This window comes from Heliangelus exortis, chromosome 2, assembly GCF_036169615.1.
Source record: "Heliangelus exortis chromosome 2, bHelExo1.hap1, whole genome shotgun sequence".
Lineage (NCBI taxonomy): Eukaryota > Metazoa > Chordata > Aves > Apodiformes > Trochilidae > Heliangelus > Heliangelus exortis.
The window spans coordinates 46,467,990-46,483,786 of NC_092423.1; the positions used below are offsets into that span (position 1 = coordinate 46,467,990).

General features: G+C 37.8%; 1 protein-coding gene across 1 annotated transcript in view; it reads right to left on the reverse strand.

Moving 5' to 3' along the window:
* Positions 1-15,797, reverse strand: part of GLB1 (galactosidase beta 1) — a 45,861-nt gene that overhangs the window by 21,521 nt on the left and 8,543 nt on the right. The window contains exons 2-10 of the mRNA XM_071735913.1: positions 12,325-12,494; positions 5,939-6,089; positions 5,579-5,639; positions 4,671-4,765; positions 3,239-3,419; positions 1,948-2,006; positions 945-1,066; positions 810-850; positions 228-340 (exon numbers count right to left, since the gene is read on the reverse strand). Of these exons, the coding sequence (XP_071592014.1) occupies positions 228-340; positions 810-850; positions 945-1,066; positions 1,948-2,006; positions 3,239-3,419; positions 4,671-4,765; positions 5,579-5,639; positions 5,939-6,089; positions 12,325-12,494 (993 nt within the window). The remainder of the gene's footprint in view (positions 1-227; positions 341-809; positions 851-944; positions 1,067-1,947; positions 2,007-3,238; positions 3,420-4,670; positions 4,766-5,578; positions 5,640-5,938; positions 6,090-12,324; positions 12,495-15,797) is intronic.

Consider the following 15,797-nt stretch of genomic DNA (forward strand, 5'->3'; position numbering starts at 1 on the left):
AGGGAGCCATGAAGACAGAAAAGATAGACAGAGAGGTGCAAGAACTTTCCCCTTTTGTAAGAACAAGCAATTATGTTGCCTAATTGCCTTGCTCTGCTTCACTTCCATTACTTGCAGAAAACAGTAAATTCAGAAGTAACTTACATCAGCCCAGGAGTGAGACAGAGTTTGCAGTAAAGCAGGGATGTTTCAAAGACTATTTAAAATAATGTCCTAGGAACACTCACCATACCAATGATGTCCCTCAAGGTAAAATATTTTTCTGTCAGATCCCCAGCTTCACTCAGTGGAGCATCATAGTCATAACTAGTGGGCTGTGGCATATAGGGCATATTAGCACCTACGGGAAAGGGTTGGACACGAAAGAGCAATATAAACAGTGAAAGCAGATGGGGCTTTTACAAAAGTATTAGCTTTCAGAATTCTTTCCAATCACAGACAGACTGAGGTGAAACATTTTTGATTCAATAAAGGCCTTGATATTTGGCATAGAGAAACTATTCCTGATGGAGAACAATATCCTTCTGAGCTCACACTGCTCTGTTATACAGTCTTCAGAAATATTCTGAAGAGAAAAAGATTTATATTTCAATACTTTCACAGGAATAAGCCAAGCATAAGTAGCCTTTGAAAAGATAAATACCATGTGGATTTAGTACAACACACTGGCAATAGACAAAGAAAATACCTAGTGCAGTAATCTTTTGCCATGTAAAAGCAGGAATAGCTTATTCTTCCACAGAATTCATTACTACCCAATTCATAAACAGCTCACTTACATCAAAAGTATCACTTAAATAATTTCTTACCATTCCAATAGGCAAAGTTAGTTCCACCTATAAACATGTACCTAAAAAGGAAAAAGCCATTCGCTTAAACCAGGTTTTGTTAAATTGGGAAACAAAAATCCCCCCCAAATTAACCTCTACTGAACACAGACTTACAGGTTTACGTTAGCACCACGTGCCAGGATTTCATTAAGTGTTTTAGCTATAGTTTGTGCGGGCACAACAGAATGACGGTGCCCCCAGTGATCCAACCATCCAGTATAAAACTCAGAATTAACCTGAAAGGAGGAAGGGCAAAAGAGGAAGGGAAAACATGAAGAAGGAACAAGAATAGACTGCAATGTGATTTAAGATCAGCAACTGTAAGAAGGAAGGAAAAAGGCACCTTGACTCATTTGAGACATTTTTGAATTACTATAAATACAAAGTATAAACTAAGTCAGTCCTTTTCAGCTGATTACTGGTCTAAGAAAAAGGACTGTTGCAATAATTTTATTGGGACACTTTGAAAATAAGTTTAAGTTCAAGACAGGATGGATTCCCTTGAAACCTGTAAACAACAACATGATTCAGGTGGCTTGGCATTCAAATAAATTAATGAACCAACACATATCTGCAGAACAGCACATGTAGACTACATGTAATGAAATAAATCTTTCAAATACTCAAATTACATTAAGTAATTTCATAGCACAGAGATAATCCTGTACCCTCAACAGGCCTTGTTCCTTTGGCAAAATGACTTCCAGAGATCTCACATCCATTATAGCATGTGTGAGACCTCTAGGGTAGCTGAAAACAGGAAGCAACTTCCAAGCTACCTTTTTATTTTTGCTTTTAACTTCCACCCAACACACGCAGCTCACTAACTAATCTAATCATACTTACTATTTCCGCTGCTTTGTAAACATTTGCCTTAGCATGGAAAAATACTGAAACAAAATCAATACCTTTTAAAACTAAAATAGGATTTGCACACCACCAATTAAGGTGGATTTGTCAAAGACACACAGAAGCTCCTGTGTTCAGTTTTTCTGACTTGGAAATTGTGAATGCATAAACATGACCCTAAAACTGTCCAACATGCTGCTATCACCCCTCTCTTACTAAACACTGCAAGATTAGGGCTGATACAAGAAATTTAATTGAAAGGACATACCAAAGGTCCCATAGGTTCGCTGCTCCTCTGAGCCAAGAATGCTGCTGTGACATTGCCACCTATAAGCAGACAGAAATAAAACTGAGATGCTAAAGTCATCACTTTTTCCATCCTTCATTTTACTGAAGTAAATGTCTTGTCTTCCTTCAAGCATCCCGCAAAACCCCAGACAAGAAAGTTACTTCAGATTCCGCTGTTTAAGTTCAAAAACTTATTTAAAATATATACATTCATGTATTTGTACATGATATATGTCTTTTCTTTTGAGATGTAACTTCTGAAAGCCCAAATTTCTTGGGAATGACATCCTGGTACCAGAAAGACTGAGATGTTGTCAGAATTGTTACTCAGTCATGGGAAAGTATAGGCCTGGAGTTTCCATATGAACACTATAGGGAACAGCAGAATCCAGGCAAACTCTAAAGAGGAATTTCAGTTCTGATCACTCCTACTGGCTCAAGCTATAGCCACAGGAAATAACTACCTTCATGAGTTGCTCACCATTTTATAAATTATGTAAATGGAGGAGTTCACTATCTCAATCTACTTGTAAGAAAATAGATTCCTGCTAAGCACACACCTTTGTAGACAGAATAATGTACAAAAAAGGCCACACACAAAAATTATGGCAAGATCTATCTTGGAAGTTTCTTTCTTTTGCCTTAAGCCTGTTTTACCATGTCTGTGCAGTATAGATACATTTCTATCATTAACTCTCCATCAAAAAGGCACCTTCTGAACACATTTATGGTTGCTTAGCCATTCCTCCAGCCTATATCACAGCAAACTGTGGCAGGGGGAACATTTCTAACTATAATCTTCAGTGGTAATTTTTTTCCAGCAACCACTGTCTTAGAAAGAAGGTAACTATGAGGGTTAGATTCTGGGACAGAGAGAGAATATAAAAATATAAAGCAAATCAAAACAAAACAAAAACCTCAACACAGGAACTAGAAAAAACAGCATAAAAATTATATTTGAATCAATAGCAAAAATGTTAATTTTAGGTGATACCAGTATGAGCAGTGCAAATTGTTTATTCGTGATTTCATCATGCAAGGAAGTGATTGTGACTAATTGGGTACTTGTGGGTGATTCTTGGATGTTTAAGAGTACATAAATGCCAGGAAGTTAGACTTGATAATTCTTATGGGTCCCTTCCAACTTGAGATAGTCTACAATTCTATTACCCCATATAAAGAAAGCTGCAGGTTTGTCAAGCAGTCAAGTGAGTTTGTTCTGGCACGCACACACAAAAGACTTTTTTTGGTAATCAACCATGGTCTCCAACCTGGGGCAAAGTCCACTGTTGCATAAAGACCCTGAAGAGCTCCACATTTCAAGTGAAACCAGCTTGCACCATCAGTTGTGAACAGCACGACCTCATCCCCAAGATGCTGGCGAAAAAGCTTCAGAAGGAAACGCAGATAATCATAGTCGCAGGCAAAGTAACTTCCATACTCATTCTCTACCTGCACAGTAAAAACAAGTCAGTAAAGCAGTAGCCAATTTGGTATCTGATACCAAAAATGAAAAGCCCAATTTCAACTGTCCCCTTCCCTTGACAGTAATGCTGCAAATGTCATTTTTAACTCCATGCTTGAGCAGTAAGAGAAGACAACACTTGTTAACAACTCTCACCTGTATCTTACAGTGAAGCAAACATTGTGTGGAGATGTCATTTTCCTACAAAATCACTCTCCACCTTAAAATCTCTTCCTCAGTTACTTAACAATAAAAACACAGTCTCTATTAAAAATTGAGAGCTATGACCCATCTCCCAAGCAGAACAATAAAACCACAGAATAAGTTGTAACATGATCAAAACCACAGCAAAATTCACTTCCAGAAAAGAGTTCACATGAACAGAAAAGCCCTTGCAATGGACATAAATCACAACTCTGTTACTACTGACAGGTACACATCTTTCCCTTTTCCTAGGTGGATGGACTTTCAAGCTCCAGATCCAATGCCATGAACACCTGAAGGTTAATTCTGAAAATCCTGTTATAAGCATCTCACTTTTGCCAAGGAATAATTTTGCTCAGTGCTTTTTGCCCAACAGACATAATACAAGAACAATGATCATGGGCATACTATAAGAAGAGCCTTCTATCTCATCCTAAGCCAACTAGGGAGTTTCCCAACTAGGGAAAAAAAAAAAATTAAAACAACACTTTTGTTATGGTCAAATAGTAACATTATGGAACAATCACCACTGCACATCTAAAAAGAATTTAAGAGAGAAAACTACTTACCCTGCATGTACAGTACTGTGCACAGCAATATTTACAGCTTAAGTTAGGTGCTAGGAACTAAAAAACCTAAACTTTAAGGACATTTTTGTCACAAATTTTAAGCTTATTCAATACTGCTTTTCCTTCCATCTGCAGGTATCCTTATTCTCCTTTTTCCTGTCAGAGGTTTTCAGGCAGTTGGAACAGATTGTGACTTTATGTGACAACAGACATGAAACTCGGATCTAAAAAACTCCAGAAGTTTCCTCTATTGCTTTCTATAGTTGTGGGAAAGAACTCTGACAGAGCAGACAAGTGCTCTCTGAATTCTGGAAACAATGCATTTGGTACTTTAGAATAAGTGATTTCATCAGCAACTTTCATCTACCTGACACTGTGACATTACCACCCAACACCCTCTGGAGTGCCTACAAAAGCAGTATAAGCATCATGCTGCTTGGGATCATTTGACTTTCAGGATGTTACCTGTACCATGATGATTGGACCTCCATTTTGATAGAGGTGATGCCTCATCTTTGGCAAGAGGACACCCATCCACTTCTCTACTGCTGCCAGGTAATCTGGGATACAGAAAGTATAAATGTTTCACAAATTTGGGGGTTTTTCTAGTTATTATTTTAAATTATAGATGGGTAGTTTTTACCTAGTGTTCTCAGTATGTAAAATACATCAGAACAGCATTTAATGAACTTATGTGCTCCTATACTTCCTCATAAATGTTAGCTTCCAGTACTGTTTACTAAAAAAAACCCTAAACATTTAAATACTGAACAACTTTGAAAATCACCAGAGATACTTCAGTGTCTCACACATATCACCCCAGTTCATTTCAACATGACAACAAATTCAAATTGTGCTATGTGTACTTTTTAAAAAAATAGATAAATTATCCTACAATGAGTAGAACTGAAATCAGGTATGACATATCTTTATCCCCTAATACACATTCCAATAACCACATTAATCTCCTGTCTCATCTCATCCTCAGAGCCTGGTCCATGATTAGGAAGCATATAAGAATCCTGTAACTAGTTCTGGAATTACATGCATGCTGACCAGAGCCAGGAAGGGTCCCCACCAAGAGTGTCCAGTTAGCTGTTGCAAGATCAAAAAACTCAAAGCTGAGAGATGTCTGTCTTTTCCTCAATGGTGACAATAATTTCTCTCTTAGCATCTATTTTCATGAAACTTGTCACTACTCTGGAATATTACTACCCTACTTTGTTCTACATCTTTCTTGAATTCACACTTCTTATTAAATTACTTAAGCTTTTACTAACTTAAGCTGAAATACGAATTATCTAGTAATGGCCTCAAACACCAAGTCACCTTGCAGCTACTGTATTTTTGCTAGTCCTTTTTGATGCCTCTACCTGGATCAGAAGACCTAAGAACAATAGACTTCTTCTCCAACAGCCATGCAGGAAGACCTCCCTGAGAAAAGGAAAGGAATCACTTCAGTTACCATTTTTAGGAAATACAAGAAAAATGTAAGCTTTTCTCAAATACTGAGACCTGAAGGTTAATTTTCTACAAGGCAGAAATAATTCCCAATGAAAAAAAAAAAAATACAAAGTAAGCTTGCATTGTAAGAAAGCATTGAGGATGCATGGGTTTTAATACGCTAAACCAAGAGTCTTGTCCACGGATAAAAGAGACAAACATACTTGGTGTAAGACAGAACTACATTAGATTTAACCAAGAAATGAGATAACTGTTACAAAAGACTGTACCATGTCCCATTCTGCACAGATGTAAGGTCCAGCTCTTAGGATAACCAGCAAACCAGTGTCGTTAGCAAGTTGCAGGAAATACTCTAGATCTTTGTCACCAGAAAAATCATACACGCCCCGCGTGGGTTCATGGTAGTTCCATGGCACATATCTATAAAGAGAGAAGATTCACCTGCTGTTATGAAACAAAGTAAACCAGAACTCCAAATAATAACAAGTGGTTGTACTACACAGATCATCAAAACACAAGAATGACTCTAAGGGCTTTCTTTGGTGAAGTACTTCATACACATAAGATGTTAAAATTAATACTGAAATAAGGCTTAGTCCCTTGCAGTATGCCTGCTGAAGTCCGTATTAATTCAAGAACAGATTTTCATAGTGCCATTTTGAAAGTATGGTGTCTGTTCCAAAATTTAAATAGTTAACAGTTTTAATGTTAGCAAGTCAGATGCATAGTGGTGGTAGGTTTGTGACAAGATGAATACTGCAAACCACACAAAGGAGGTGGTCTAGAACAAGTTTGCCCAAAGCAGCGTGAAAGTTCTCATTGACCAGGAGCAATGCAGGTTCTGGAAAAACAGCATGGGAAGAAGAACCATGCTGTGATGCTCAGGTACCCAGGAGTCTGGAAAAAGTAAAAATTCTTTTCAACCAGGTAGTAAAAGTGCCAAACAAGCAGATAACCCTTTGAGATAACACATCTTTGCTCCAGAAGTCAAGCAAAGATCCTCTCAGGCAATGCTTTTCTTATTCTCAATTCTTCTATTTTCTTATTCTCAGTTAGTTTAGATGTTTCAGAGTTAATTTTGTAAGAACTACCCTCCCAGAGGGAGGGAAAGTGCAGAAAATACTGCTTTCAGTAAGAAAAACACAAACCCCCCACCTGAGCGCTGTACTGAAATGGCCACACTTATATATACATTCATATGAACATGAAATACAAAACAAATATTTCAGCAATTGTATTTAACATAATAGCCTCACAAGTGCCACAATCTTAAACCTCTGTCTGAGAACAAAGCTTAAAATATGTATGAGAAAATGGAGTCAAAGCAATGCACTCAGGCATCAAAATGCAGATTTTCTCCTCTATGTAACATATTTTACTTCCATGTCAACCTGCTCTAATTGTTTCTGAAGCACACGGTTAACTCACTTGTAGGAAAAACTAAATGTGCATTTTATGACTATATGAACCCTGTGAAAATACATTCAATGTTATTTAGTTTTGTGCATTTTGTCTAAATTTCAAGCAGAGGTCCAAGCTGATGAGATCTAAGATTACAACAGATAATGTAGAAAACTATTGTGCTTCCTTACCCACTTCCACATATCATTGTCCAGGTTACCACTGCAGAATAATTTCAGTTTGCTCTAAGTCATAACATACAACATATGTTATTTTCAAAACTATCACTAACAAATACAGAATTCTTAAGTTATAAATATGTGACTAAGGATTTTTCAGGGACAGATAAACCTAATTCCATTTGTTCTCAGGAAAATTTGCCTAAAGGATATGAGAAAAGAAAAACAGGTGATGTGTCTCAACTTAGCAAGGCTTTTGGTACTTTGCTGTGTAATATCCCTCTATGCATATAGTTGGCATAACATTAACATGGAATAAAAATTAAACACAAAAGAACAACCTGCAATTTGCTGGGAAAGCAGGAAATTTTAAGGAGCATCCCAAGTATCTTTGGGAGGTCTAACTATATTCAAAGCTTTTATTGACATGTGGGTGATGCAAATCACAGCATGCTTTGCAAGTGAGAAGCAGTTGCAATTCCACTGGTGAACATGATGTTAAGAAATACTAGTTGTTCAGCTTCAACCAGTAAATTTTAAACAGAATTAATCACTCAGAGTCAATCATTTAGCATTATCACAAGCAGCTAGATTTTCTGAAGCATTGCAGCAGCAGCTGTGGACTTTCCCCTTAATACATTTGTGGTTGGGATACAATTCATTTTCTTCCTAGAAGCTGATACAGTGCTGTGCTTTGGCTTTAGTGTGAGAAAAATGCTGATAACATGCTGATGTTTTAGTTCTTGCTAAGCAATGTTTATACTAAGTTTAGGAATTTCCAGTTTCATACACAGGAAACTCTCAGCAGAGAGAGAGAGAGAGAGAGCGAGCTCTATTTGGTATCAACAAGGAATTAAGATATTTATCCCTTTTTAATTCTATCTTGCATGGGAAAAGGCAAAAAATACAAAATAAGGAAGAAGACCTATGGAAGTGGTATTCATAGGAAAAGGGTCTGCAGGTACCATCTGACTATGAATCACCAATGTGACACCATAGTAATAAGACAAAGATTTTCCTGGGAGGAAGTAACAGGAATATTGGTGCCAGTGTTCTCATTCACTGAAAAAATGCCTCTAGCAGAACTATATAAAGATACTAGATATTACCTTCATAAGGGTTTCTCTCTCTGCCTAAAATTCTCCTACAGAAAGACAGCAACTGCTTATACTCCTTTCTTTTCAGGCTACCTAACGTGTTTATAACTGATAAGTAAATTAAATGGTTACTATGACAAAAGCATTTTAGCTGCAATTTAATTACACCTTGTAACCTGCAATTACCAAAAAAACTCCAAAAAAACCCACAACAAACTCATTGCAGAATTTTATGAACTTGCTCTAGAAAAAAAGTTTTGAAGGTCTAAACATGCCTAATAGTATCCAAGGTGAGGACAAAAGGGTTTCTCCAGCACTGTTATGCTCAAGGGGGAAGAAAATAAATTAAAACTGGTTCTGGAAGAAATTTTCTATGTCCCATGCTCCCCCACAAGGCTGGAAAAAAACCAACAGATTTTAGTAGAAAAGAAGGGAAGTTAAGACAAAATGTGAAATGCTTTCTTATAGGATGAATCATACAAATATTTTTTAAACAGTGGTCTAAAAACTGTTATTAATATACTTTGATCTCCCAGTGTATTTTCTATAGCTAGCAACATTCTCAAATTAAGTCATTTTACTTTGAAATTTTTATTATTATCAAGAATAATTCTTATATATCATTGCAAAATTTACAGTCAGTTGTTAATGCTGTACTGCTTTAGCTACAGAACAGCATGTTTATAAAGCAATGACACATTCCTTTTCCAAACTTGAAAGGTGATATTTCTTCTGTATTTAAATAACATTTACTCTGTTTACAAACAATTTTTAAGCTTTCTCCTACAATCTTCCTTCTCTTTAAAAGGTCACAGTTTTCCTCTCTACTTCAGAGATATCAACAGGCTAATTCTCTCTGTAACAACAGGGTGGTGTGGTCTTTTTTAATGGTGTAAAATTAAATGGCTTGTACTAATTCCATAAATAATTGAGCTCCCTTTTATAAATGCTAGCTCAATTACACATTTGAGCCTTTAAATGAGTAAATTGTACTAATCTTTTAATTACTAGATATTCTAAACACCCTCTTTTTGTTAGAGGAAGTTTCTACACCTTTATAATCTTCTGCTTATTAGTCAACAAACAGTAAAACAAATCCTCAACATTCTTCAACTTTCTATGATCCTGTAAAGGTAACTGCTGATTCTTCCAGGAAGTGTCTCAAATGACCTGTAAATATCTAGCCCCATCTGGTGGCTACTTACTATCTTCTTCATGTCAAAAAAACCCCAAGACAGTCACTTTCAGTCCTTTCCAGATGTCTTTGACAGCGTTTGTTTCTAGATGGCAGGCACAGCTCAAGAACTGGAAACAAGGACAGTTACCCTTGTGTGACCAGATGCCTCTATGTCCTACCTGCTGAGGTCAGGGATGGAGCTCCTTGTTACAGCTCTCTCATTGTCTGGGATGTCATACCAGCCACAACACCAGATTTCAACATGCTATTTGGTAGGCTTAGACTTTGATATTTCAAGCTTTAGTGTAAGAACCAGGTTCCCATCATGAGTTTTCTCACATGCTGTTATTCCTTAAGATACTTCCAGATGCAGAGGGCTACATACATATAAATACATACATACGTTCACGAGTTCCAGACAAGCTGCTGACTCAGGCATTAGCCTGACATCAAGACATAGCAAGTCTTTTGGAAATGAGGCTGCAGAGAACAGGAAGGGGAGCAGGTCTGACTTGTTTTGACCTCAAGGTACTCACGAGGAACAAGCCTGTAATAAAAGGATCCAATTCTCCTTGAAGTGGTAAGCCTCACTGGCAGCACCTTGATAAGAATAAGGAAGGCTCCCACATTTCAAATTATAGCCAGACCCTTCCATGTCTCATGGGAAAAACCCCAAGCAGCAAAATCAGTCTTTAGAGGTGGCCCCAAGGTTGGGAGTCAAACTACCATACACTGCCAGGAGATCTGGCAGTGCTGCTGCCCATTCCAGAAAAACTTCACGAGTGGTATCTCAGTTCCTTCCTAATGCTTTTACTGATCCAGCAAAGAGTAAGAAGAAAAAACAAACCAAACAAACAACCCCCCCAAACAAAACAAAACAAAAACCACAAGCCCTCCCCCCCAGACACTAAATAATTATCTATATCAATTTCCATTTCCATCAAAACCACACAAATTCACAAGCAGAGTTGCTTGGGGTAACATGAAAATGTATTGCTTCATCTCGAATAATCAAGTACAACAAGTTCAAAGAAAAACAAAAGGTGGATGGTTTGTTGGGCTTGTTTAGCCTCAAGAAAGTCAGAGACATCAGTGTCAAATGGAAAGATGTATGGACTTGATTCTTGCAGAAAATGAAATGCACGGGGGTACTTTCTACTTTTAGCATACACATTTAGGAGCTATCTTTCACCATAATAGAAAAAAAATTCAATGGTAAGCAATGACAGGGAGAAAGTTAAAGAAACCCAGTCTGCCCTACAAAAAAAGAGGTTGTGAATAACCTGTTATCTGTCACTGGTGATCCGGCAACAAGAGCTAAGGCCATAGGTCACTTGCTCACTGTACCATACCTTCTGTTAAACAGAAACAACTCAGCTCTCCCAAGACCTGCCCAGTGGAAGGACACAAATGTAAAACAGTAAAGTACAGAGTAAGAGATCTCAAGAGAAAAAATGGAAAATAAAGTTAGCAGGAGACCACAAAGGATGAAGGAAGCAACAGAAATACAACACAAACAGCCTTGTAGCAATTTTACCATTAAACAACTGCAATAGGGGGAACAGGAAAGAAAAGATTCCTGTTTCAAAAGACCAGTGATACAGTAGAAATAAACAGAGAGCACTGAAGATACATAGGTGTTGGGAGAAGGAGGAAAATAAATCAGAGACATAAGGAAAGTATGAGACATTGCGGACCATAGGTGTCACAGAGACACTGTCAGGACCCAGGCTGATCTTCCAAGACAGATATCAAAAGGTATAATTTTCAGGTGTATTTGACATTACTTTTATTGCAACCAAAAATAATTACACAGGCATCTCCAGCAACTCTGCCCTGAGAAAGTGCAGCAATTAATCCCATTGTTATTACTCAAGAGGCAAGAGAACTTTGTTTTACTAGAAAAAAATTAAAAACACCCAAAAAACTCACCCAGTTAAAAAGAAAGAAAAAAAGTCACTTCATTTTCGCAACACAAGGAAGATTTTAAGGGAGGAGAAGGAGAAAGAGTTCAACATTGCTGCTGAGCAAAGTGCTATGGACTTAAGGCTCTGTGCTGCCAGAACCAACTGTCTGGCAGTCCATAGCACACAAGCAGTCTGTTCCCAAGAGAAGCTCTAAGCCTTGTAATGATTTGAGAAAGTAAACCAAACCTGTTTGGGAACTACAGCCACTGCTTGACAAGACTGTGCTTTACACCTTTCTACCACACCTCTTCCCTTGTCAAGGAAGCTTTTACAAAAGTAAGAGTAAGCTTTTTTTTTTTTTATCTGTGCCTCATCTGTTGTACTAAGTACACAACCAAGTAGGAAAGACAAGAAGGCTGTTTCAACTGTCTTTTTTCTTCTTCAAGAAGTACACCTACTTCCCGACCATTTTTCTAAATTTAAATACTCTTGGTGAAACAGCTTTAAATACTACTGCTGCCTTTGCCAATATTTTCAAGCATTTAAGGCATTACAACCCAGACTGTATTGACCAGACACTACAATGCCAAATGCAGAGCACATACAACTGTTTCATAGATGCCAAAGTTCACATTCCAACAACTTATTTCAGGTCAGATTTGCACTCAGGTTTGTGAAGCAAGAGGTGTTGCCTATCAGTAGGGAAGTGGACTGCTAGCTATAACCTACCCAGCTGCCCCAGCCCATGCTGTTAAGAGATCACCCTGTCCCACCCTTCAATCCTCCAGAGCTTTCCTACCTGAAAATTGATAAACCATTGGTAGCATTTCATTTAACTACTTCTCAGACATCTCCCGGGACTACAAATCACCTTGAAAAACAGCAGGTACTCACGTTTGAATGGCATCAAGTCCTGCCATCTTCATCTTCAACAAGCGGTCTCTCCAGTAATACCGAGGCACCCGTGAGTAGTGGATGCTTCCTGAGATGTAGCGGAAAGGTCTCCCATCCTTGACAAAGCAGTCCCGGTCATAATCAATCCCAAAACTCCTCTGGTATATATTCTGCATACAAGAAAGAAAACAAACCAAACAGCAAAACAATAGAAATCACAATATATTTCTCTGCCTTGAAAGAAATTGTGAACAGTCTACACAAAACCTGTGGGTTGTCCACAGAAGAAGGTACAATGGTATGGAAGTAACTGATGGTGAAAGGCTCCACACTACCTGCAATGACCCCACCTGAGCCTAACATGTCAAAGGACAACAAAACATCTGCCAGCCACTCAGGAATTACAGGACAGACCAAAATATGCCACATGCATTCTACACTTTCAACAAGTACCCAGTACCATCTTCCTACAGTGATACTTTTGGCGGTTGCTTACATTAAACAATGAGGAATTAACTAGATTTGGTGCATGCCAAGAGTTCACACTATTTCAACTTACTAAACAGCTGAAAAACACAACCCTAATTACAGCTTAATGTCACGCACAAGTCCAGAAGCAAAAGCCTGCTGGGACCTTCTGAGGAACAAATACCACATTGTAAAGGCAGCAGGGCACTGATACATTCACATTTGAAAGCTTAGTTTCTGGGAAGTATGAAACTGATGTAGCAGTCTGGTGAACTGCATACATTCATAAAACTCACTAAAAAATAATTATTTTCAGAAAAAGTTCACCTTTTGATACTTTTCCAGGTATGCACACCCACAAGAAAAATACCTTAACTTCAAGTTCACTGGATTACTCCTCATGTGAGCATACAATTTTAGTAAGATTTAAAACTACTATGACCAACAGCAGTACTGCTTTTACTTGTTCTAAAAATAAGAAAAAGCATAAGACCTCTTTTTAAGTGCCTGCTTCTATGCCTCCAAGAAACCTTTTTTTTTTTTTTTTTTTTTTAAAAATAAAATCTTAACATCTCATATTTCACACCACCCCTGTATCTTTGGCTTCCTTGACACATCAGAAGAACTTTTATCCTCTGCAAACAACAGAATAGTTGGATGTCTTCATGTTCTATGACTTTGCCCTTGCATTTTATCAGATTTGTTACAGAGGACATTTTAAAAAAATCCCTTCAATGACAGATTTATGGGCTTTATGAACAAAAATTGCAAGTCAGCAAATTTATTAAGTTCTTTCTCCGTCCCTCACAGAAATTAAGTCAGAAATCAAACAAACAAAACTTTCTGATTCATTGGATGCTATACTAGTCCAAACGAAACTCACCTTTCAACAGAGTAAATTAAAAGCTGTTGAATGACACTGGCTTTGTTCTTGAAAAGATATGGGTCTGTCCCATACTGAGACTGGGGCTTAGCAATTAGGAAACTGATTACATGAAACAAAAGCAATGAAATTATAAAAGCAAGAGAGCTGTAAACCACCATACAACCCCAGGTGACCCCCACTCAACCATGTTGAAGCCATCTACCATCTAAGGCAATTTGCCCAAAGGTTATGTAGCGACCAACAGACCACACAGCTTTGAAGAATCTTCCCACAAAAACACATTTTTCTGTTAACTGATGAACAATTTTCTTACAGTAGTGTGTACAACTACAGGTAGAGTAAAAAGAAAGGAACAGAAGGACTGAAATGCAGCATGTATAACCATAAAGCTGCAAGTACTAAGACTCCTGGGTAACAGCTGGACACAACTACCAAACAAGACCATACATGTATGTATGGCAACAAGACAGGAAAAAGGAGCCTGTGCAACCTGTCACAGCCCAAAAGAGCAAGACTACAAAGAAAAAACATACTCTCAAGAAAACTGGAGGACAAAATTGCTGAGTAAACATGCTTATTGAAAGACTGATGTTAAACAGAGCAACTAAGATAGCACTCTACAAACTTTTGAAAACTACAAACTCCAAGGAGGAGGAAGAGTACAGCATGCTGCAAGTGTGGTAAAGGCATTTCTTCACAGAAAGCCAAACAAAATTGTGTAAAATATCTTAAATGCACATAGCAATCCAAAACATGCTAACAGAAGTGAACCAGTGAAACGGTCTGTCTGGTGGACATATAACAACAAATGTAAGATATAGCCCCTAACTGGCAAGGAAACAAGAACTGAAAGGAACTGCAAAGTATTGCATAGGGGAAGCTATTTAAACCCTGATCCCACAAAAACGTACCCATTCTTCATACTGCTTAACAAAGAGTTGATTAAAGTTGAAATAAGTATCAACTAAACAAAAATGTGGATGTGCCAGATGTCCATAAAGTAAGGCCCTTACAGAGCCAAGAAATACAAACCAAGAGTAACTCAAAGGTTGGTATCATCCCCAGGAAATTTTATTGTTGTAGTAACTCCAGGCTGTTAAACATAAAATAAAATACTGCGCAGAAGATGCGGCACAGGTATCTCTCACATCTCACGTCTTACTTTCCTTTCACTTCAAACCTAAGTGACATTGTGCTGATATATAATTTATAACCTTCACCTTGATGCTGCACTAGGATGGAATTGTACTGTGTACAACCCTCGCCTAAGAAAACCATTCACCCTAACAAGCACCAAGCAGATGTTTCGCATTCTTTACGTTTTTTACTCCAGGGAACTGTGACAAGCTGCAGCATCAGTGCAGAACCAGGTGCTCCAAAACCATCCTGACTAAATGAAATTCAGAATGCAGGTGCAGCAATGCAATTCTGCAATATTAACCTAAATAAATAAATAAATAAATAAATGATTTTTTTTTTTTTAAATTAAGAGAGAAGCATAAGGGAGAAAAAGTTATTAACCCTGGGAATAAAGGAGAGTCAAAATAAATTGCTGCTGTTTTCCTCTGAGAGATGACTAACTCCCTCTCTTAGCCTAACTACATCAAGAAGCCTATGGAAAAGGCATTTGCTGTATTTATGGTTGATAATTGTTGTGAGATGCTGAACACTGGATCAGCCATTTACGTAGCTCCACTCTCAGGGAACAGACACCTCTGGCAGAGAAACAAGCATTTCTTAAACAATAAAAAGATTACTCTAATTATGAAAGTGATCGTTGAGCTGCTTACCGTTTAAATGCCACGCTTTTAAAGCTGTGTCCATAGCTGGAAACCACTTTCCTTACACATACACTTCCTGATAGAGGATTATTATGGGGGTGTGGAGAGGGAGAAAGCTTCCCCTGATTCACCTCATTCACTGCCCATGCTTAACAGCCTTCCCTTTATGATCAATTATTCAACATTCTCTTATTGTCAGTGCATGACTCTACCAATTGCTTGGACACCAGAGCTTGCAATGAAAACAAAACAGTTCTCATTATGAATTTATGTCTGGCTCTGGTAATACTATATGCTTACAGCCATGAATATACAGCAGGAGTGAATTCCCTGCAATT